This window comes from Ostrea edulis, chromosome 7 (assembly GCF_947568905.1).
Source record: "Ostrea edulis chromosome 7, xbOstEdul1.1, whole genome shotgun sequence".
NCBI classification, from domain to species: Eukaryota; Metazoa; Mollusca; class Bivalvia; order Ostreida; family Ostreidae; genus Ostrea; species Ostrea edulis.
The window spans coordinates 368,795-393,858 of record NC_079170.1 but is presented as its reverse complement, the minus strand read 5'-3'; the positions used below and the strand labels follow the sequence as shown (position 1 = coordinate 393,858).

General features: G+C 34.6%; 2 protein-coding genes across 4 annotated transcripts in view; one reads left to right on the top strand and one right to left on the bottom strand.

Annotated features, from left to right (window-relative positions):
• The first annotated feature begins 220 nt into the window (after positions 1-220).
• LOC125656168 (uncharacterized) overlaps positions 221-25,064 on the top strand; it is a 34,245-nt gene continuing 9,401 nt past the window's right edge. Inside the window, exons 1-6 of one of the 3 annotated variants that reach the window (XM_056142957.1) lie at positions 225-389; positions 1,557-1,649; positions 3,484-3,713; positions 4,790-4,943; positions 6,588-6,703; positions 8,379-8,691. In XM_056142957.1, the coding sequence (XP_055998932.1) occupies positions 356-389; positions 1,557-1,649; positions 3,484-3,713; positions 4,790-4,943; positions 6,588-6,703; positions 8,379-8,543 (792 nt within the window). In that variant the 5' untranslated portion in view covers positions 225-355 and the 3' untranslated portion in view covers positions 8,544-8,691. Of the gene's footprint in view, positions 433-1,556; positions 1,650-3,483; positions 3,714-4,789; positions 4,944-6,587; positions 6,704-8,378; positions 8,692-25,064 lie in introns of those variants that run through there. The other 2 variants (XM_048886762.2, XM_056142958.1) reach the window with 2 other exon arrangements.
• Positions 13,781-24,590, bottom strand: LOC125656046 (C-type lectin domain family 17, member A-like). The gene is made up of 4 exons (XM_048886617.2): positions 22,752-24,590; positions 20,435-20,514; positions 19,981-20,080; positions 13,781-14,230 (listed from the first exon to the last, which is right to left on the bottom strand). Exons 1-4 carry the CDS (start codon positions 23,107-23,109, stop codon positions 13,998-14,000), a joined length of 771 nt encoding a protein of 256 aa, XP_048742574.2. The 5' UTR covers positions 23,110-24,590; the 3' UTR covers positions 13,781-13,997.

Here is a 25,064-nt window from a genome sequence, read left to right as displayed (position 1 = left end):
ACTGGGGTTATATTTCAATGAGATGTTTTGTCCGATGCTAGTATTCAACGTTCAACGGTACACCATCATTAAGAACATGATTAGGTGTATCAGGTGTACAAGCATTGCATGGCTAACGATTTTGAAAGAAATACTTGTATTTCACAGATGGTGGTGTAAATTTATATGATATAAAGTACATACGAAATATTTAAATCTAACTTTCATAGTTGTTATATGTATTCAAGCGTAGCGAAAGATACCTTAGGAGACCGAGAGGCGTCCATCTTTTATTTGTCCGTTTGTGAACTCCTCCTATGGAACATAAAATTGACCAATGTTGTATCTTAAAGGCAAGTAACGTGTGAACTCCTCCATGGAACATAAAATTGACCAATGTTGTCTTAAAGGCAAGTAACGTTCATAGTTCCCGTGGTTTAAATTGATGGAGAGGTTTGAATTTTTATTTTTTACATGCACTCCGCTATGAAATAGTACTTCCGGGTGTTATACACTAACATGCACTCCGCTATGTAATAGTACTTCCGGGTGTTATACACTAACATGCACTCCGCTATGTAATAGTACTTCCGGGTGTTATACACTAACATGCACTCCGCTATGTAATAGTACTTCCGGGTGTTATACACTAACATGCACTCCGCTATGTAATAGTACTTTGGAAAGGAAACATACTCAAAATCCATGAAACGGGAAGACATTCCACAGATCTATATATTTCTTTCTCTCACTACTTGTATATATGTATAAAATAATACAATATAACGAGACTAAGATTTAGAACTACTTGTATATATGTATAATAATACAATATAACGAGACTAAGATTTAGGAGCCAGGTCTAACAAGACTGAATGTTTATACTACAGGATAAACAATATAAGACCTTTTTGATATCTGTAAAATGTAACAATTTAATTGTATGAATAGAGGTTTTCCAATGTTGACAAATAATCAGAAGAAAAAGAAGAATTCTGTCAAGTCTAACAGATTGGGATCGAATAAAGTGACTTCTTGTGTATACTGTAAATGCTCTTTTATACGCGCGGTATTTATTTCCTCTCTGTCAAAATTCGCGTAATTTCCTACCATGCAAGCTAATTCCATGTAAGCCATATGCAACTTAGCGAAACCTACGAACCAAACCAAAAACTATAATCCGCGAAATAATGACTTCGTGGAATTAAATACGTCTGCGGTATATGTATATATGAAATCATGTTGGCCTAATTTTGTTCCAATAATCAATTCGTTGGGACTACCTTTTGGAATATTCCTTTAGAAAAACATGAAAATTACTATAAGTTTCGCACGAGCTCTTGTTAAAACAATCTGACATCACAAAGTATTCAAAAAACATCCGACATCATTTTTGCATCCATGACGTCACTTTCAGTGCCTTTTATTTTTTATAACATGATTTAATTTTTCTTCTGATTTATTTATGTGTGATGAATGTAACAACACGAATAAACTTCGCCAAATCGCTCCTCGATTTTTCATCAAAAGTTCAAAATCCCACAGTTTAGATTTTAATGTATGGATCTCTTTGATAGAAGTAATGAAAGCCATTCTAGAGATAGCAATAGTGGTCACATTTTGGTTTTCCTCCGCAAGCAGTGCTGAAACAAAGAATTCTATCGCCACGTGTAAGTAGCAAGTTAGGTCTTCCAAATAGAAAAAAATAAATAAATAACAAGCGTGAGGATACTCATTAAATGTGGATTACAAAAAAACATGAATATTCTACAATATTTCTTTGAATTATATACTAGCGGAAAAAAGAACTGTGCATTATCTGATTATTTAATATATGAAAAGATAATAAAAAATAACGATGAACAAATTTTATTTTTTGTAATACTGTTAACAGATGTATTCGTTACAACATTTCATAATCCATTACTGTTAACGTCGAATAACGTCAATTTCAGCACACTCGAAAGACACTGGTATTCGAACTTGAATTAACAAAGTTAATAACGCGTGTGGCCACCATTTGTATTCACACATGCTTGATAACGGCGCCTCATTGATGCCACCAAAGTGTTCAGAAATGCTTGAGGGATGTTGTTCCAGATGTTGGTTAAAGCCTGGCCTAAATCAGCCTATGTCATTGGCTGATTTGGTAAACGGCGTAGACGTCGTTCCATTTCATCCCAGACGTGGTCGATCGGCGATAAATCGGGGGAAACAGCTGGCCAAGGCAAGACATCGACATTCTGTTGAACAAAAAAGTCCCTGAATACACGTGCAACATGTGGCCTTGCCTTGTCTTGCTGCAGAGTGATGTGATTTTGCTGCCTCTGTATGAAGAGTATCACATGGCGTTGAATAATTTCGTCTCGATAGCGTACGCCGGTGAGATTTCCATTGACAATTTGTAGAGGGGTCCTTCCACGTGCTGTTATTCCACTCCACACCATAATGCGCTACCTCCACCGAATTGTCGACGTTGCACAACACAAGCGTCCTTGTACCGCTCCCCAACGCGACGATACACTCTACAACGGCCATCACTGCTATCCAAATGAAATCTGGATTCATCAGTGAACAGAATATTGACCCAATCCTGTATTCTGAATCGCAGATGTCGTCTGCACCAGCGATACGATGACGTTGAAGCAGTATTGGGCGCACTGCTGGACGTCTTGGTCTGATGTGCTCACGCAGAAGATTACGCACAGTTCTTGGACTGATTGGTCGAAGTCCAGGAATGCTACGACCAGTCAAACTTGCTGTCTGGAAACGATTTCTCAGGTGCACAAGTCTAATGTGGTTGTCCTGTCGACGCGACGCCACACGAGGACGCCCAGAACGTGGTCGATCCCGAGTGTTACCAGATTGTTGGATACGTCTCCATAATGACTGGATGGTGTTCCGATGAACTCCAGTGTCTTGCTACGATATTTTGTGACATTCCAGCTTGAAGCATCCCAACAGCACGATTACGTTGGTTTTCGCTGAGTCGTGGCATGACAGAAGGGTAAATTTTGTCAAAACTAAAGTGCTTTCCTTAACGAATAATGTCCAAACAAACCTTTTACACTTCTTACTCCAAACAGTACTGGCCAGTAAAACTCGTGCGTACGAACACTTCAAAAAACAACATGTGTTCACTAACCATGAAAAAGTCCGTGCATCTGAGTCGGGTACTATCCGATATTGTTCAAAAACATAACCTTTATCGATTGTTTAGATTTTATAAATATAAACAATAAATATAGAAAAATTATACTAAATCTTATAATGCAGTTTCTTTTTTCAGCTAGTATAGTTTTCATAATTAATCTTATTTCTCAATGTTGTTATTTGATGTGTAGTCTTACGTATGATTTAAACCAGCTGATAATACACGATTGTTTTACCTCCTACTACATGTAGTAAATCAACAACTATCCGAGATATTTTAAATTATCTGAAATATTTCAAATTATCTAGTACGCAGAATCGCTTTTCTCCTCTCTAACGTTATATATACAGATACATATGGATTCCAATGTTACTTCGGACACCAGCGACTGGACGACCAATCCAATGTCTACCTTCAGTACAACGGGGACCCGCTTCTTTGTGACGAAATCAGTTTCCTTGGGCAAAGTGCAGCTCATGGAATTCCCTACCAGCTGTGTTTAACGCCTGTCTACTGTCGTGATCCCTACTGTCAGGTTTATGTGCAGTACAAATCCTATGCTACCGGAGAAATTCTTCAGGTAAGCCACCATAACAGATCTTTGATCCTCCCCACGGATTTGATCAGATTTGAGAGCGGATCAATTACTATATTATTCTTACTAGATCGTTTTAATACATGTACTTGAAAGTGTACGTGATTGATAATTGGAGCAAAAACTGTTTTGCCCCCACCCGTCCCTCCCACGTTAGCAAAAACTGAGGGGGTTAATGGAAATAATTTGAGCATTTCCGCTACTGTGGTCTCCGGATGGTATCGTATTTTAAAACGAGAATTAACAAAAGAATATCAAGTGAAGAGTTCCCGTGGTTTATGCTGTTTTTAGGTCAGAAGTCAAGGTTAAAAGATTATATAATAGATGGGACAAACTTCTGATTGCATAACAATCTAAGTTAATCCATCGTCGCAAACCACGGTTTTGAGTCCACTCACGCTCCCTCATATGATGGAGATAATCGAATAGAAGCACCCGTGGGTAACCGACGATGAAGTTAATCATGATTGATAAAAAGATAGAACTAGAGCGATGGCATTTCTAGGAAACAAGTGATTCTCCTTCCCCTTCGGTATCCATAATTCACGAGATGATATCTTGGCATAATTCCTATGAGTACAGTGAAACGCTTCAATTGTTTTTAATAGGTCAGAAGTCAAGGTTATAAGATTATATAATAGAAGAAGGGGAAACTTTTGAATGCATAACAATCTAAGTTAATTATGATTGAAAAACATAAATAGAACACGAGCGATGGCATTTCTAGGAAACGAGTGATTCTTCTTCCCCAACATTCACGAGATGTTATCTTTATATAATTGAGTACAGTGAAACGCTTCATTTACTTACCTGTATAATATATTTCTGATGTTTGAAGTCATTCTATCGATAAGAAGCTCCAGTTTTAGGGCGTGTGAAGATTGAATGAACGATTTACGAATGAAAACGCATAGCTCCGCGATAAAGCAGGATATACCTTGGTTTAATGTTGCAGAAAATTCAAAATCTTGAATTATATACGTATTTGTATTCGTTTAGAATTAAGAAATCCTTTAAACAATCATTATAATGTTCATTAAAAATGTATCATTTATTGTTAGACCTTGAAATGCAAGAACAATCACACACAGACTTGGTGTTCAGAGAAAACGGACAACATTTATGTCAGAATAATGATGGAATCGTCCGTCCGTCAGTGGACGGAAGCCCGAATTCGGATCAAGCTGGAGGCCAAACCAAAGAATCAGATTGGAGGTATACCTTCCTTTTGACATTATTTTAAGAATCAGATTGGAGGTATACCTTCCTTTTGACATTATTTTAAAAGGCTTTTGCTGCAACAAAGTAAGTGTTATGGAAATGTCTGAAACCAACACCAGAACTGACGTGTATAGAGGTCACGTTTAGAAAAACGTTTGGAGGTCACGGTGCTCTCTCAATCGGAACCCCTCATCCTTTACTAGTACCTACGTAAATAGCACGGAGTAAAGGACGAGAGATTCCGACTGAGTGCTTTATGAAGGTCACGGTACTCTTTGATGACTGTTCAGTATTGGGTCCGTTTTGACTAAAATCTCCACCTACATTTAATCTCCACCTACATTTACTTAAATCTCCACCTACATTTAGGCCAAACATATATTTTGTACGGCAATTCCACGTATCTAGTCAATATGTCAAAGAGTGTATGTAAATACACCAACCAAATCGTCCAAATCTGATGCTGGTGCATATAACTAAATAGATCCGAGTTTCCATTCTCTGCTGGTGCATATAACTAAATAGATCCGAGTTTCCATTCTCTGCTGGTGCATATAACTAAATAGATTCAAGTTTCCATTCTCTGCTTGTGCATATAACTAAATAGTTCCAAGTTTCCATTGTCTGCTGGTGCATATAACTAAATAGTTCCAAGTTTCCATTCTTTGCTGGTGCATATAACTAAATAGATTCAAGTTTCCATTCTCTGCTGGTGCATATAACTAAATAGTTCCAAGTTTCCATTCTCTGCTGGTGCATATATAACTTAATAGATCAGAGTTTCCATTCTCTGCTGGTGCATATAACTAAATAGATTCAAGTTTCCATTCTCTGGACGATTCTAGATGGAATCTAGAGATTGTAGAGAGCATGTCACACATATCTTTATGTTTTACATGACACAACAATTAAGTTCATTGAAGTAGAAATGTAAATTAAGAGTAATCATTCCTTACACTTCCATTTCAATAATAGTTACTCTTCTTCTAAAGGAAAAAAAACCTCGTCTGACATAATCTTTGTTAAAGTTTAAAGTCTTTCAAGTAGCATTAGAGTATTTATGACCCTTTCACAAAATATCATACATCTAAGATAAGAACATCGAACTTCTCTGGTTCACGTTTTTTTCCCTTCATTTTTGATGTTAAGCATTAAAAATATAACCCATTTAATGTTGACAGCCAAAAATTTTTATTAACCCGTAAACACAATGTTTTATTAACCCGTAAACACAATATTTTAATTATCCGTAAACACAATGTTTTATTTATCCGTAAACACAATGTTCTATTTACCCGTAAACACAATGTTTTATTTACCCGTAAACACAATGTTTTATTTATCCGTAAACACAGTGTTTTATTTACCCGTTTACAAACACAATGTTTTTTTTACCCGTAAACACAATGTTTTATTTACCCGTAAACACAATGTTTTATTTATCCGTAAACACAATGTTTTATTTACCCGTAAACACAATCCTTTATTTACCCGTAAACACAATGTTAAAATTTATCCGTAAACACAATGTTTTATTTATCCGTAAACAAAATGTTTTATTTACCCGTCAAGGCAATATTTTATCTACCCGTAAACACAATGATTTATTGGCGCATTTGTTTATTCTTTTTTTCACAGCTGAGAAAAATGACTCACACACAAGACATGCTTTCTTCGCCATTCTTGGAATATTACAGATTCCCATATTTATCGCCATTTTTAGATTGGTCCAACAGACTGCAAAGCGAAGAACGGTAGGATAATTCTTTTTCCTTCTATGGTACATGCTAAGAACAAATTTCATTTCACACACCCCCTTCCCCGTTTATGAATCGAAAGTAAATATTGTTGAAATTGGGGTTAGTGAATTCATTACTCGAATCAGAGGCAGTCTCGCTCATTCTGTTACTTCATACCACTTCCGGGATCATAGGAGATGTTTGATGCGCATGTCCAAATCAGTACTTTTAAAAGCTAATCAGTGTGTAAGCATCCAATCAAAGTGACCAGGGCCGTAAATTACATGGAGGCGGAGGAGGCAGCTGCCTCCTCCAACTTTTGAGCCAAAAAAAAATTAAAATTTAAAGTTCATTAGAATTTATGTTGTTTCCAATAACTAAGAACATGATACCTCCCTTAAAAAGCATTCCAAATCTTTCTTTTAGAATGAGTTAGTCAAGTAACATGTTAGAAGGCCCTAGAATCAAGGATTTTGCACGAAATGTGTTCAGTGTGCACAAAATGTGCTCAACGTCTGGGGGCCTGGCCCCAGGATCATGAAACAACTTAAGATTAAGTCAAAATCTGAATATTGTGATGAAATGATTGAGAAGTTAATCATTCCAAAATAATATTGCTATTCAATATTGTTTCATTGAATTTCTAGTGTCTGCAAATTAAGAGGTTCAGTTCAAAAGTAATGAATATTTTACAGGTGATTGAAAATTTGGCTTAAGTCTGAGTTTGTTACATGATCCTGGGGCCTGGGTGGCCCCCAGACCCCCGCCTCATTTCCTGCCTCCTCCAAATTGAAGGTTAATTTACGGCCCTGGTGACATAGATATAAAGTCACCACCAAAGAAAAGAAATCAGGGAGGGGAAAATAAACCTCAGACCCAAGCGGTGGGCATCTGATCCCTTCAGTGGTTATAAGACTCACAGAATCCCTACCAAACTTCGCCTGACTCGTTTAGTTGGGGGATTATATATTGCATTTTAAATAGCTAATTTTACAGAGTTTACCACTCATTAATTTCTGTTCTACAAAATGTATAAACTAGTTATAATAATAAATAATAAATTCTTTTATTTAGACAGGATAGCACAATTAGTACAAATGACTAGTTTACATTGTGGTCCTGTATAAAACATATTCACAGACAGATAAATGAGAGAATAGAAAAATAACATAATATAAAATATATACATAAAATACACACACGATATCACTGGGGGGAAAATAAACATATATATATATATATATATATATATATATATATATATATATATATATATATATATATATATATAGTTCTACAAAATGTATAAACTAGTTGTTATTAGAAGTATCTTTTCTCAGTATGTCTGGGTACATACAACCTATACACGTACTTATTACAGCTAAACTTGAACATTCTTTTAAAAACATAAAGTTGTTTGTAGCATGTATCCCAGTGTTAAACTCGAATCACTCTAAACAATACATTTTTAAACTGAGGAAGGAAATGATCCCCCCCCCCCCTTAATTCCACCTAAACCTTAAAAAAAAATATTACCGGTATAAATTATATTACAGTAACACAGTTTTAGAATTGCGTAGATGATTCAACATTTTGTACTGTGCAATAGTAAAACATGTAACGATGTACAAGTACAAAAAAAAATTGCATAATGAACATGAAAAGATGTTTTTCGTTCAATTTTTCGTAGAAGATACTGAAAGCTGTGAATATGGAGAGAGATGCCACGGAGAATGCGGACAAGCCCCCCAGTTATTACGAGGCCACACATCCACAAACATCCACACCAACGCAAGCGCCTCCCGAGTATTCAGACGTAGTGATAAAACAACAACAATCAAAACTCACTCAGTAATAAGCGAAGATTGCAGAAAACTGTGGAGGCCATTTCAGAATAATTGTAGAGAAAATAGAGCGTGTCTGAAGATGTATCAATTTAATTTTGATGGGGATAGTTCCATGTATGTCCGTATCACGAATATTAAAAATCTTCCCGAAAATTATTGATTTTACAGTATTACATTGTGTTTATTGACAGGGAATTTCTGTCGGATTGAAAGATTAAAATTTCTATTACGAATAACAGTTTTAAAACCCTGGGGCCGTTCCGTGAGATCCGGGTTAGAATAGGTACTCAATACCCCTTGCTTGCCGCAAGAGGCGACTAAATTGGGCGGTCCTTCAGATGAGACCACAAAAACCGAGGCCCCGTGTCACAGCAAAGATGCCTCCTTGCTAAAAGGCTGTAAGCGCCGAGCATAGACCTAAATTTTGCAGCCCTTCACCGGCAATGGTGACGTCTCCGTAATTCCTCCGTATGATTGAAAAATTCTCGAGAAGGACGTTAAACAGAATAAAACAAACCAACCAAAATCCAGATGGGGCCCGTTTCACCCCCCCCCCCCCAAAAAAAACAACAACAACAAAAAAAAAAACCCACCCGTAATTGCCCATGGGCGTAAAAACAGGAAAAATCATAAAGCCGGACTAAGTTGCGTTTTATAAAACAGACTACTGTACATTTGCCCCCGACTAAATTTATGACTTAATTAAATATGGGCCTGCTCATGACTAGTTGTAGCTCTAAGTCTGTAAAAACTTCTTTTAACATTCATCTGAACTTTTGGTATATCTCATCCCTGAAAGACTAGGCAAGTCTACTTACTGTTTGGGGATTTCGTTTACGATTCCCTTCTTTTTCTCCGAAGTGATATCACTAGAAAATTTTGCCATCAGAATTTCACTATTTTCGCGAATTGATGATGCTAGAAAACTTGTAATTCATAAACCGTCCAATTAGATTTTCTTCTATCGTGGATTTAAAGACGCCATTATATTATTGTCTTGAATACTGAATCAGACGACAGTAGCAATGCACGAAATATACACGCTTTCCTGCAATATATATAATATGCACTGTTGAAATGTAGAAGTTATGCACGCAATATACATGCTGAAAAAATATGTAAATACATGTAGTCCTAACTTAATAAATATATAAATACATGTAGGCCTACCTTAAGTAAATATGTAAATACATGTAGGCCTACCTTAAGTAAATATGTAAATACATGTAGGCCTACCTTAAGTAAATATGTAAATACATGTAGGCCTACCTCAAGTAAACATGTAAATACATGTAGGCCTACCTTCAGTAAACATGTAAATACATCAGGGCTCGAAATTAGCAAGAAATACTCGCAAAATGCGAGTAGATTTGAAAAATAGCGAGTAAAAATAGTGGACACTCGAAAATCTTAGCGAGTGGTGATTTACAAACCATGATCGTATTGTATCCGTTTTATACGGTGATGCGCTATTCGCTTTTCTTAAACTTGCATTCAGAATCATACAAACGGTTACATGAACGACCGATTTCAATAACCGTTTCTATCCGGATTTTTCTTTTATGTTTTTTTAAGAAACTCGGAGTCAAACAAATGCTTTTGAGGTCGGACATCGCATTATGATGAAAAATATAGACATGTGCCACGAGTCCTGTTCACTTATAGGGGTGATTAAATTGAATTCCAAGTATGAGGTTTTTGTTATTCATTTATCTTTTTAAAAAAATCGGAGTCTATGTTTAACCAAGTCTTCCGGTAGTCATTTTTATCAGAATGACCTACATGGTATCTACATTATTTTATTGTCATATTGTCTTATTGATGTCGGGTTGTAGTGATGACACGAGTGCACTGCTCGGCGCGTAGACGATTATTAAAAAAGTCCATGGGATTCGTGCTCGTGCTGCTTATAAACCATGAATCCGGGATTTGCTTCGAAAAATCACTAGTGACACCCCTGATGTGGCACGAAATTGGAAAACATTGGATCTAGACCTGCAGTAAACAGGTTGTGGATTAGAGGTGCGATGGTCGAGAAACCTAAACATTGCACCTACGTAACTTAGTGTCTTGTTCAAATGATGCCTACATGTTGACCCACTAGGATCAATGATGGGGAAAATCATTGATTAAAACAAAAAACTATGAAAAAGGAGCACTGCTTCATTATTTTTATTTTAGCTTGTAGGTTTTCATTTTAGCCTGTGGATTTTTTACCCACAGGCTAAAATTAGCCTGTGGTAGAAAAAGTTAATTTCGACCCCTGATACATGTAGGCCTACCTTAAGTAAACATGTAAATACATGTAGGCCTACCTTAAGTAAACATGTAAATACATGTAGGCCTACCTTAAGTAAATATGTAAATACATGTAGGCCTACCTTAAGTAAATATGTAAATACATGTAGGCCTACCTTAAGTAAACATGTAAATACATGTAGGCCTACCTTAAGTAAATATGTAAATACATGTAGGCCTACCTTAAGTAAATATGGAAATACATGTAGGCCTACCTTAAGTAAATATGGAAATACATGTAGGCCTACCTTAAGTAAATATGGAAATACATGTAGGCCTACCTTAAGTAAATATGTAAATACATGTAGGCCTACCTTAAGTAAATGTTGTCTAGCAATTGTAATAATATAATTCAATTCATAAATCATTTTAAACTTCAGTAAGAGAAGACGACATTGTAGGTGATGTAAATACATGTCTTTTTTTCAAACAGTGGATACAATAATATAACTGGATATTTCATTTATTCATGCTTTAAAACTCATTTTATGTAATAGCTACAGCTTAATAAATTAAAATCTCAAAAGAAAGGTTTTAGGTAATATAAATGCCATCACAAAGGTCTTAGGTAATATAAATGCCATCACAAAGGTTGTAGGTAATATAAATACTATCACAAAGGATTTTAGGTAATATAAATACTATCACAAAGGTCTTAGGTAATATAAATGCCATCACAAAGGATTTTAGGTAATATAAATACTATCACAAAGGTTTTAGGTAATATAAATGCCATCACAAAGGTTTTAGGTAATATAAATGCCATCACAAAGGTTTTAGGTAATATAAATGCTATCACAAAGGTTTTAGGTAATATAAATACCATCACAGAGGTTTTAGGTAAATATTAAGAGTAAATATTATGACGGCATGCATCATGTACACACGCACGTGCATGCGTGTGTGTGTTCACTGGAAGACTTCTTAGCTGTACGTTTTCGTAGGTATGTCCCTATCCGCTAGTATTTTAACAATGTATATCGTAAAGGATTTGAAAAAGTATATTCTTTATATTCAACCTTTTTTCAAACCAGCAAAAATACATACATTATACCAAAATCAATCAGTTTATTAAAATGTGCAGTATTCAGGGGAAAACACGAACGAGTTCCGATTAAAACGCATAACAGCGCATAGCTACCGTACACTAAGCAGACTCCATAGTCCGGTGGTATCCGTTTCAAGTTTTGAACATGCTCAAAACTTTCCGCCGAATAGACCTTTCGCCGGACAAGGAACGCGTTGGCCGAAAGAGAAACTGACAATAAACGCAAAGGAAAGAAGACGAATTGGACACCCGTTAGCTTTTTCCAATGAGGTGTGACTGCTGCTTTAGAAAGAATTTAAAAAACAAACAAACAGGGAGTCCCCGCTTCAAGACATATTTTCCAAGGGCTCACGGCGGCTGTGACTGGTCGACAGAGAATGCTTACTCCTCCTAGGCACCTGATCCCACCTTTGGTGTGTCCAGGGATCTGTGTTTGCCCAAGTCTCTGTTTTGCATTCCTTGTGGAAGTTATGAGATGGAACACGGTTCGTTATCTTCACCTCTCTCTCTCTCTCTCTCACACACACACACACACACACACACACACACACACACACACACACACACACACACACACACACACACACACACACACACACGCACACACTTACTATATCCAGATTGACTCTTAACCTTTGACCTTAAGGCTTCAAAATCAACAGGGGTCATCTACTTCTGAGAGAAAACCGCTGTACCAAGTTTGATATTTGTAAAGCTATAGGTTCTCAAGATATTGAGTGACCAATATGTTCAGAGTGGATTGACCCTTGTCCTTCTGACTTCAAAATCAATAAGGGACATCGGTGTGTTGGGGGGTAATCGGTGTACCAAGTTTGATGTCTGCTAAGCAAACGGTTCTCAAGATATTGAGTGGACAATATGACAATTTCTTCCTTTGTATAGAGTGAGTGACCCCTGACCTTCAATAGGGGTCATCTTCTCTTTAAGGGGAATCAGAGTACGAAATATGATGTCTGTGAAGCAAATGGTTCTCAAGATAATGATCAGACAGTATCTTACTAAGTCCAGTTTGATTCTTGACCTTTGACTATGCAAGGTGAAGATAACGAACAGTGATCAATCTCAATGTGACCACATGACCTCAAACCAATGGGTGTCATCTTTTTTAGGGGGTACCAGCGCACAAAGTTTAATGTCTGTCAAGTAAAGGGTTCTCATGATTTCTTCCTATGTCCAAAGTGGATTGACCTTTGACCTTATGAACTCAAAATCAATACGGGTCATCTAATCTTAAACCACGTTTGATGTCTCTCAAGCAAAAGGTTCTTAATTAAGAGGCTGTCTATGATAGAACCCTGCAAATGGCTATTGATGGACTAGTCCAAAATATCCGACATTTTCCTGGCTTTTTATGATTTTGATATTTATGGGTTCTTTCATCACATAAACCGTCTCTTGAAAACATTTTAACAAACTGGCGAGCTCTGTTTTGAATCACGTTTTGTACTTGTGAGTTAATTCATGGACAATTTATTGGATTATGTGTTCAATTGCAACAATATCAAGATATTGAGCGGGCAAAACTTGGTTTACAGACCGACGGACAGGTGCAAAATTATATGCCCCCTCTTTGTCAAAGGGGAAATATTTATAAATATCATTTTGAAAATGCATGATCAAAATCCCTTACAAAGTTATGACGCTGAGAATTTTATTTTTACCTTGGTTAAATGACAATCGGCCACGACACATTTCCTCTCTATAAACATTGACCTTAGCACACTGTGTCAAGGATAAACTTCCAGTACAGGAATGATATAATATCGATTGCATAAAATTGACTTTGACAGTAATTCTAAATTCCTCTTATTTGTGATTTTATGAGAATCGTAACAGAAAAAATGACAATTCTTCAAAGAACAGGCATGTAAACAAAAATAATTATTGAAATTTTTTATTCCAATATTCATGATTTTATTACATAGCAATATTGTTTGGAAATTTTCACTTTCAAAATTCTCTTTGAGATCAGCATTGGTATTATTGGTATTGATCTCAAATCTTTACACGATAGTCACATTTCCACACATCTTTACACGATAGTCACATTTCCACACTTTTTCTGTCGGCACTTTCTAGTTCACAATACCACTTTTTACATACTTTTTTCGCAAGTGTAAACCAGGCAGTCAAGGCATTCATGATCATACCAGTCCCCAAACGGTGGCATCATGATTGCACAATCCTGAATTGAATGAGCATTGTTTGGTTCCCCTGGATACCAGTTGTTCCAGGTCACGTTGGAATTTTGGTGGATCCAGGTGAACACGCCCTCTTTTTGTCGATCCGACAAACCGATCCAGCTCCAACACTCTAAGTAACATTGATCTGTGATAATGGAAAAACCCAAATTATAATGCGAACTTTGAAAGATTCACGCACGCACGTACGTACACACACAGACACACACACACAAACATGTAAAAGGATAATAAAAAAGAAACACGAAATCAAATTTGAAATGAAAGCGCTAAAGCTTTAATACCCTCTCTCTCTCTCTCTCTCTCTCTCTCTCTCTCTCTCTCTCTCTCTCTCTCTCTCTCTCTCTCTCTTCTGAATCGTACGTGTATATACACATGTACATGTTTCTGCTGATGAAATACTTGTACATGTTTCTGCTGTCCAGAAATTCACTTTCATCAAACCAGTTACAACTTGTTATGCATAATCAATTATTCGTTTATAATATTTTATATGATATAATACTTCATATCAAGATGTAGTGGTGTACTAGGTTAAACCATATATAAGAATTTATCGAAATATAAATTACATCAATTAGATAGTAATATAAATGTACTGTTACCTGAGTTATAGTAGTGTTATAAATGTACTGTTACTGAGTTATAGTAGTGATATAAATGTACTGTTACCTGAGTTATGGTAGTGATATAAATGTACTGTTACCTGAGTTATAGTAGTGATATAAATGTACTGTTACCTGAGTTATAGTAGTGTTATAAATGTACTGTTACCTGAGTTATATAGTATTATAAATGTACTGTTACCTGAGTTATAGTAGTGATATAAATGTACTGTTACCTGAGTTATATAGTGTTATAAATGTATTGTTACCTGAGTTATAGTAGTGATATAAATGTACTGTTACCTGAGTTATAGTAGTGATATAAATGTACTGTTACCTGAGTTATAGTAGTAATATAAATGTACTGTTACCTGAGTTATATAGTGTTATAAATGTACTGTTACCTGAGTTATAGTAGTGTTATAAATGTACTGTTACCTGAGTTATAGTAGTGATATAAATGTACTGTTACCTGAGTTATGGTAGTGTTATAAATGTACTGTTACCTGAGTTACAGTAGTGATATAAATGTACTGTTACCTGAGTTATAGTAGTGTTATAAATGTACTGTTACCTGAGTTATAGTAGTGTTATAAATGTACTGTTACCTGAGTTATAGTAGTGATTCAAATGTACTGTTACCTGAGTTATAGTAGTGATATAAATGTACTGTTACCTGAGTTATAGTAGTGTTATAAATGTACTGGTACCTGAGTTATAGTAGTGATATAAATGTACTGTTACCTGAGTTATAGTAGTGTTATAAATGTACTGTTACCTGAGTTATATAGTGATATAAATATACTGTTACTGAGTTATAGTAGTGATATAAATGTACTGTTACCTGAGTTATAGTAGTGTTATAAATGTACTGTTACCTGAGTTATAGTAGTGTTATAAATGTACTGTTACCTGAGTTATAGTAGTGATTCAAATGTACTGTTACCTGAGTTATAGTAGTGATATAAATGTACTGTTACCTGAGTTATAGTAGTGTTATAAATGTACTGTTACCTGAGTTATAGTAGTGATATAAATGTACTGTTACCTGAGTTATAGTATTGTTATAAATGTACTGTTACCTGAGTTATGGTAGTGATATAAATGTACTGTTACCTGAGTTATATAGTGTTATAAATGTACTGTTACCTGAGTTATATAGTGTTATAAATGTACTGTTACCTGAGTGATAGTAGTGTTATAAATGTACTGTTACCTGACTTATAGTAGTGATATAAATGTACTGTTACCTGAGTTATGGTAGTGATATAAATGTACTGTTACCTGAGTTATATAGTGTTATAATGTACTGTTACCTGAGTTATGGTAGTGTTATAAATGTACTGTTACTGAGTTATATAGTGTTATAAATGTACTGTTATCTGAGTTATGGTAGTGCTATAAATGTACTGTTACCTGAGTTATAGTAGTGATATAAATGTACTGTTACCTGAGTTATAGTAGTGTTATAAATGTACTGTTACCTGAGTTATAGTAGTGTTATAAATGTACTGTTACCTGAGTTATAGTAGTGTTATAAATGTACTGTTACTGAGTTATGGTAGTGTTATAAATGTACTGTTACCTGAGTTATAGTAGTGATATAAATGTACTGTTACCTGAGTTATATAGTGTTATAAATGTACTGTTACCTGAGTTAGGGTAGTGATAGAAATGTACTGTTACCTGAGTTATGGTAGTGATATAAATGTACTGTTACCTGAGTTATGGTAGTGTTATAAATGTACTGTTACCTGAGTTATAGTAGTGTTATAAATGTACTGTTACCTGAGTTATAGTAGTGATATAAATGTACTGTTACCTGAGTTATAGTAGTGTTATAAATGTACTGTTACCTGAGTTATGGTACTGATATAAATGTACTGTTACCTGAGTTATAGTAGTGTTATAAATGTACTGTTGCCTGAGTTATGGTAGTGCTATAAATGTACTGTTACCTGAGTTATAGTAGTGTTATAAATGTACTTTTACTGAGTTATAGTAGTGTTATATATGTACTGTTACCTGAGTTATAGTAGTGATATAAATGTACTGTTACCTGAGTTATGGTAGTGATATAAATGTACTGTTACCTGAGTTATAGTAGTGTTATAAATGTACTGTTACCTGAGTTATAGTAGTGATATAAATGTACTGTTACCTGAGTTATAGTAGTGTTATAAATGTACTGTTACCTGAATTATGGTTGTTCTATAAATGTACTGTTACCTGAGTTATAGTAGTGTTATAAATGTACTGTTACTGAGTTATAGTAGTGTTATATATGTACTGTTACCTGAGTTATAGTAGTGATATAAATGTACTGTTACCTGAGTTATAGTAGTGTTATAAATGTACTGTTACCTGAGTTATGGTAGTGCTATAAATGTACTGTTACCTGAGTTATAGTAGTGTTATAAATGTACTGTTACTGAGTTATAGTAGTGTTATATATGTACTGTTACCTGAGTTATGGTAGTGTTATAAATGTACTGTTACTGAGTTATAGTAGTGATATAAATGTACTGTTACCTGAGTTATAGTAGTGTTATAAATGTACTGTTACTGAGTTATAGTAGTGATATAAATGTACTGTTACCTGAGTTATAGTAGTGTTATAAATGTACTGTTACTGAGTTATAGTAGTGATATAAATGTACTGTTACTGAGTTATAGTAGTGATATAAATGTACTGTTACTGAGTTATAGTAGTGATATAAATGTACTGTTACTGAGTTATAGTAGTGATATAAATGTACTGTTACCTGTACTGTTACCTGAGTTATAGTAGTGATATAAATGTACTGTTACCTGAGTTATAGTAGTGATATAAATGTACTGTTACTGAGTTATAGTAGTGATATAAATGTACTGTTACCTGAGTTATAGTAGTGTTATAAATGTACTGTTACCTGAATTATAGTAGTGATATAAATGTACTGTTACCTGAGTTATAGTAGTGTTATAAATGTACTGTTACCTGAGTTATGGTAGTGATATAAATGTACTGTTACCTGAGTTATATAGTGATATAAATGTACTGTTACCTGAGTTATAGTAGTGATATAAATGTACTGTTGCCTGAGTTATGGTAGTGCTATAAATGTACTGTTACCTGAGTTATAGTAGTGTTATAAATGTACTTTTACTGAGTTATAGTAGTGTTATATATGTACTGTTACCTGAGTTATAGTAGTGATATAAATGTACTGTTACCTGAGTTATGGTAGTGATATAAATGTACTGTTACCTGAGTTATAGTAGTGTTATAAATGTACTGTTACCTGAGTTATAGTAGTGATATAAATGTACTGTTACCTGAGTTATAGTAGTGTTATAAATGTACTGTTACCTGAATTATGGTTGTTCTATAAATGTACTGTTACCTGAGTTATAGTAGTGTTATAAATGTACTGTTACTGAGTTATAGTAGTGTTATATATGTACTGTTACCTGAGTTATAGTAGTGATATAAATGTACTGTTACCTGAGTTATAGTAGTGTTATAAATGTACTGTTACCTGAGTTATGGTAGTGCTATAAATGTACTGTTACCTGAGTTATAGTAGTGTTATAAATGTACTGTTACTGAGTTATAGTAGTGTTATATATGTACTGTTACCTGAGTTATGGTAGTGTTATAAATGTACTGTTACTGAGTTATAGTAGTGATATAAATGTACTGTTACCTGAGTTATAGTAGTGTTATAAATGTACTGTTACTGAGTTATAGTAGTGATATAAATGTACTGTTACCTGAGTTATAGTAGTGTTATAAATGTACTGTTACTGAGTTATAGTAGTGATATAAATGTACTGTTACTGAGTTATAGTAGTGATATAAATGTACTGTTACTGAGTTATAGTAGTGATATAAATGTACTGTTACTGAGTTATAGTAGTGATATAAATGTACTGTTACCTGTACTGTTACCTGAGTTATAGTAGTGTTATAAATGTACTGTTACCTGAGTTATAGTAGTGTTATAAATGTACTGTTACCCGAGTTATAGTAGTGATATAAATGTACTGTTACCTGAGTTATAGTAGTGTTATAAATGTACTGTTACTGAGTTATAGTAGTGATATAAATGTACTGTTACTGAGTTATAGTAGTGATATAAATGTACTGTTACTGAGTTATAGTAGTGATATAAATGTACTGTTACTGAGTTATAGTAGTGATATAAATGTACTGTTACTGAGTTATAGTAGTGATATAAATGTACTGTTACTGAGTTATAGTAGTGATATAAATGTACTGTTACTGAGTTATAGTAGTGATATAAATGTACTGTTACCTGAGTTATAGTAGTGTTATAAATGTACTGTTACCTGAATTATAGTAGTGATATAAATGTACTGTTACCTGAGTTATAGTAGTGTTATAAATGTACTGTTACCTGAGTTATAGTAGTGATATAAATGTACTGTTACTGAGTTATAGTAGTGATATAAATGTACTGTTACTGAGTTATAGTAGTGATATAAATGTACTGTTACTGAGTTATAGTAGTGATATAAATGTACTGTTACTGAGTTATAGTAGTGATATAAATGTACTGTTACTGAGTTGTAGTAGTGATATAAATGTACTGTTACCTGAGTTATAGTAGTGTTATAAATGTACTGTTACCTGAATTATAGTAGTGATATAAATGTACTGTTACCTGAGTTATAGTAGTGTTATAAATGTACTGTTACCTGAGTTATAGTAGTGATATAAATGTACTGTTACCTGAGTTATAGTAGTGATATAAATGTACTGTTACCTGAGTTATAGTAGTGTTATAAATGTACTGTTACCTGAGTTATAGTAGTGATATAAATGTACTGTTACCTGAGTTATAGTAGTGATATAAATGTACTGTTACCTGAGTTATAGTAGTGTTATAAATGTACTGTTACCTGAGTTATAGTAGTGATATAAATGTACTGTTACCTGAGTTATAGTAGTGATATAAATGTACTGTTACCTGAGTTATAGTAGTGATATAAATGTACTGTTACCTGAGTTATAGTAGTGATATAAATGTACTGTTACCTGAGTTATGGTAGTGTTATAATTGTACTGTTACCTGAGTTATGGTAGTGATATAAATGTACTGTTACCTGAGTTATAGTAGTGTTATAATTGCACTGTTACCTGTACTGTTACCTGAGTTATAGTAGTGATATAATTGTACTGTTACCTGTACTGTTACCTGAGTTATAGTAGTGATATAAATGTACTGTTACCTGAGTTATAGTAGTGATATAAATGTACTGTTACCTGAGTTATAGTAGAGCTGAACAAAGTTTTCTAAGATCCATGTGTTCTCCTCGCTCGTCTCTATTTCGACCACGTACGCATTCTGTTGCGCACACTGAGTCTGAAACGATGATCGAAAACATGAAGTATAGAAACAATCCACAACATGAAGTATAGAAACAATCCAAAACATGAAGTATAGAAACAATCCAAAACGTGAAGTATAGAAAATATGAAGTATAGAAAACATGAAGTATAGAAAACATGAAGTATAGAAAACATGAAGTATAACAAAAAATCCACTTTCCTGCATCTCTCTATGAATCTGAACTGACCTAATCCTAATCTCGATCTGACTAATCCTAATCTCGATCGAGATTCAACTTTAATGATAATGTAATAATTTATAATCTGGTCATGATAACATTTACACAGAGAGGACTAAAACTTAGAAAGTGAATTGGAAAGATTTTACCTCAGCATCTTCCATCTTAGCTTTCGTTTCGTGGAACAAGTAACAATGACCATTAAAGGGAATCCATTGGTCATCACAAGCTGTAAAATAAGAACAGACATTAGTCATCACAATCTGTAGAATAAGAACAGATAATGTCATCACAGGCTGTAAAATAAGAACAGATAATGTCATCACAAGCTGTAGAATAAGAACAGATAATGTCATCACAAGCTGTAGAATAAGAACAGATAATGTCATCACAAGCTGTAGAATAAGAACAGATAATGTCATCACAAGCTGTAAAATAAGAACAGATAATATCATCACAAGCTGTAGAATAAGAACAGATAATGTCATCACAAGCTGTAAAACAAGAACAGACATTAGTCATCACAAGCTGTAAAACAAGAACAGACATTAGTCATCACAAGCTTAAAATAAGATCAGATAATGTCATCACAAGCTGTAAAATAAGAACAGACATTAGTCATCACAAGCTGTAGAATAAGAACAGATAATGTCATAACAGGCTGGAAAATAAGAACAGATAATGTCATCACAGGCTGTAAAATAAGAACAGATAATGTCATCACAAGCTGTAAAACAAGAACAGACATTATCATCACAAGCTGTAAAACAAGAACAGACATTATCATCACAAGCTGTAAAACAAGAACAGACATTAGTCATCACAAGCTTAAAATAAGATCAGATAATGTCATCACAAGCTGTAAAATAAGATCAGACATTAGTCATCACAAGCTGTAAAATAAGAACAGACATTAGACATCACCAGCTGTAAAATAAGAACATACACTGTCATCACAAGCTGTAGAATAAGAACAGAGCTGTCATCACCAGCTGTAAAATAAGAACAGAGCTGTCACCACAAGCTGTAAAATAAGAAAAGACAATGTCATCACAGGCTGTAAAATAACAACAGACATTAGTCATCACAAGCTGTAAAATAAGAACAGAGCTGTCATCACCAGCTGTAAAATAAGAATATATACTGTCATCACAAGCTGTAAAATAAGAACAGACATTAGTCATCACAAACTGTTAAATAAGAACATATACTGTCATCACAAGCTGTAAAATAAGAACAGACATTAGTCATCACAAGCTGTTAAATAAGAACAGACACTGCCATCACAAGCTGTTAAATAAGAACAGACACTGCCATCACAAGCTGTAAAATAAGAACAGACATTAGTCATCACAAGCTGTAAAATAAGAAGAGATACTTGTCACCACAAGCTGTAAAAATAAGAACAGATATTGGACATCACGTTATAAAATAAATGAAAACACTGGTCATCACAGACTGTAAAATACCGGTAGATGACAGCACTGGTCACCAAAAGCTGTAAAATTAGAGAAATCATCGGTCATCACAGGCCTAATCTTACAGCCTGTGATGATCATCGGTTATCGCGGGCTGTAGAATAAGAGAAAAAATTTGTCAGCACAGGTTGTGAAATAAGAGATATCATTTTTAACATAAAATTATTCAATCTATGCAATCATAGTTGTTCGTGTGCAAATATATTTATCTAAAAATTCTAACGTCACCAAGTGCTCGCTTCATAAACGGTTGGTTAACGGTTCGAATCCCGACCGTGATAGATATGAGTTGTAAATATATAGAGAAAGAGATAATTACTATTCATACTCCACTGAAAGTGAAAAACGCATGCTTATTTAAAATCGAGTTTCCTTAGCTTCAGATATATACATGTATGGTAAGCGTTCGTACGATATAAAAAAACAAACAAAAACAAAACAGAAAAAAAATAAATAAATCTGAGTTTTTACCAATACATTATTAGTACACAGACGTTATGCCTTATTCACATAAAGAAGTCTGTGATTCAGGGTTCAAGCTATGTTAACCGCTTCTCTCTCTCTCTCTCTCTCTCTCTCTCTCTCTCTCTCTCTCTCTCTACGGAAGGCCGGGGTTCGAATCCCGGTTGCGACAGACCAAAGTCGTTAAAACATGTCGCCAAACGCTCGGCACCAGGTGTGAATATATGTCACGGGTCCTCTGAGATGACCTTAAAAACGGATGACCCATGTCACAGTAGGTATGCCACGCTAAAGAATCCTCACTGCTTAATGGCCGTAAGCGCCAAGCAAAGGCCTAAATTTGAAGTCCTTCACCGGTCTCGGTGACGTCTTCATATCAGTGAAACTCTCTCAAACTCTCTCTCTCTCTCTCTCTCTCTCTCTCTCTCTCTCTCGAGAGAGAGAGAGAGAGAGAGAGAGAGAGAGACGTTAAACAAGATACAATCAATCTAGCTGAAAACTGAGTGGAATGAATTAGACACGGTACCTTTGTCGTTGATAAACAACTTCCATCCTTTCTTCACTGATTTGTTGTCTACTAAGTTCTCGTTTAAATGTGTCTTTAACGGTCTGCAGGTGCCCTCTCCGCCATTGTACAGGATGGCCGCGCAGTGCGGGAGATGGGTCACGCATTGCAGTGCACACATGGTAATGCTAACGTTCTCCAGCGACTTTATGTAGTAATTTTCGTTGCTTGGCAAAACGTCTGTAAATCTAACATCTTCGACTAACCTCACGTTTTGTACTGTCAGAGCTGTCCCAGCAGACACGTGTACCGAATTCATACCGGTGTGCCAAACGATTACACTAAAGAATACGGCGTGTAGTGGAGACAGTGATGGCATTATTCAAACCGATCGTTTGGGTACAACTGCAATACAACGTTTCTTTTTATATTCTGGAAAAGGCTTAGAATATTACCATATTAACGGATGAATGGCAAAATGCTTACCGCATTTGCATAAAGAGAAAATGAATGTATATACAGTTCTTCCGCAAGATGTCGCTTTCCTACAGATTGAGCGCTGAAACGTGTTTACTTTCATGTTTATTCCTCGCTTCAGTGAATTTAAAACCGTTATCAATTTTAACGAGAAGATGAAACAGAAAAATAACAATTCAATAAAAGACAGCTGAAAATGTACAAGATATACATACGGAGATAAGATTTGCATCTTAAAGGGAAGCTTATATTATCAAAAGAAGGGTATTAATCTCTTTGATCACGTGTTAAAACAATACATGTGTCACAAATATCTACAATAGACCTAAATGTATATGTCCAAGATCTTTATTTGTAGTTTAAAGTTTGAAACAAAAATAAAACAACACGAAATTTCTTTGTATTCATCGATTTTTGTTTGTGACGCACTAGTGAGCTTTGTATTCAACGATTGCTTGTGACGCACTAGTGAGCTTTGTATTCACCGATTTTTGTTTGTGACGCACTAGTGACCTTTCAATATAAAAGCCTATTCACGTATCCATGTCAAAAGCTATACACGTATCCAAGTAAAAAAAAACCCTATACACGTATCCAAGGAAAAAAAACACATATACACGTATCCAACTCAAAACCTGTATACGTATCCAAGTAAAAAAACCTATACACGTATCCAATTAAAAAAAACCTATGCATGTACCCAAGTAAAAAAACCCCTATACACGTATCCAAGTAAAAAAAACCTATACACGCATCCAAGTCAAAACCTATACACGTATCCAAGTAAAAAAAACTATACACGTATCCAAGTAAAAAAAAACTATACACGTATCCAAGTAAAAAAAAACCTATACACGTATCCAAATAAAAAAAAACTATACACGTATCCAAGTAAAAACCTATACACGAATCCAAGTAAAAAAAACCTATACACGTATCCAAGTAAAAAAAACCTATACACGTATCCAATTAAAAAAAAAAATTATACATGTATTCAAGTCAAAACCTATACACGTATCCAAGTCAAAACCTATACACGTATCCAAGTAAAAAAAAACCTATACACGTATCCAAGTAAAAAAAACCCTATACACGTATCCAAGTAAAAATAACTATACACGTATCCAAGTCAGAACCTATACACGTATCCAAGTACATGTGATAAAAAAACCCCTTTACTCTTATCTAAGCCAAAATCTATACACGTATCCAAATCAAAATGCAAAACATAAGTATGAGGAGTAAATACTTACTATGTTTGTATATTTGTATGAATCACTCCCTCCTGTTTCCATTGTTATAAATTATACACCATAATACAAAATCAAAATCAAATGGGTATTGACTATGACATACATGTACTTGAAGGAAATGGATGGAAACCACATTTCAATATATACATGTACATATATTTTGTAAAAGATTTTATCTACCATCAAATCAATGTTAAATGAACATATAATGTTTAGTAAGTTTACTCATTTACTGATACAGTGATAGACATGTGAGTATGGTGTAAACATAGGTTTTGACAAACCTATAAAAAGAGCACGTGGAGCAAGGAGCTATCAGTAAGCCGGAAGAGCCAGCTCGAAAATCTTTAAGTGTTTGAGAATTTCACCGCGGACATGAATCTAAAGTTCTGCTACACGTTAGAAGGAGCCTTGTTCTCGAAGATCAACATGTTGAAAAGTCTTCATTTTGCAGAAGTAAATACATTTATATTGTATATACACATGCAGACCATGTTCGATTCCCAATCACTTAACATTTGTGATATCTGCATGGGATTATTAAAACTGAGCATGGTTTGACGTATAATAATCTCTTCAGGCATGATGGTTTACATTTCACAAA

Excerpts from the sequence above, each read along its gene's own strand:
- LOC125656046 (XM_048886617.2), bottom strand. The coding sequence starts at position 23,109 with ATGCCATCACTGTCTCCACTACACGCCGTATTCTTTAGTGTAATCGTT. Across the intron at positions 20,515-22,751 it reads GTTGTTTATCAACGACAAAG|CTTGTGATGACCAATGGATT; the intron begins GTACCGTGTCTA and ends CTTATTTTACAG. Across the intron at positions 14,231-19,980 it reads TCAGCTCTACTATAACTCAG|ATCAATGTTACTTAGAGTGT; the intron begins GTAACAGTACAT and ends CCATTATCACAG.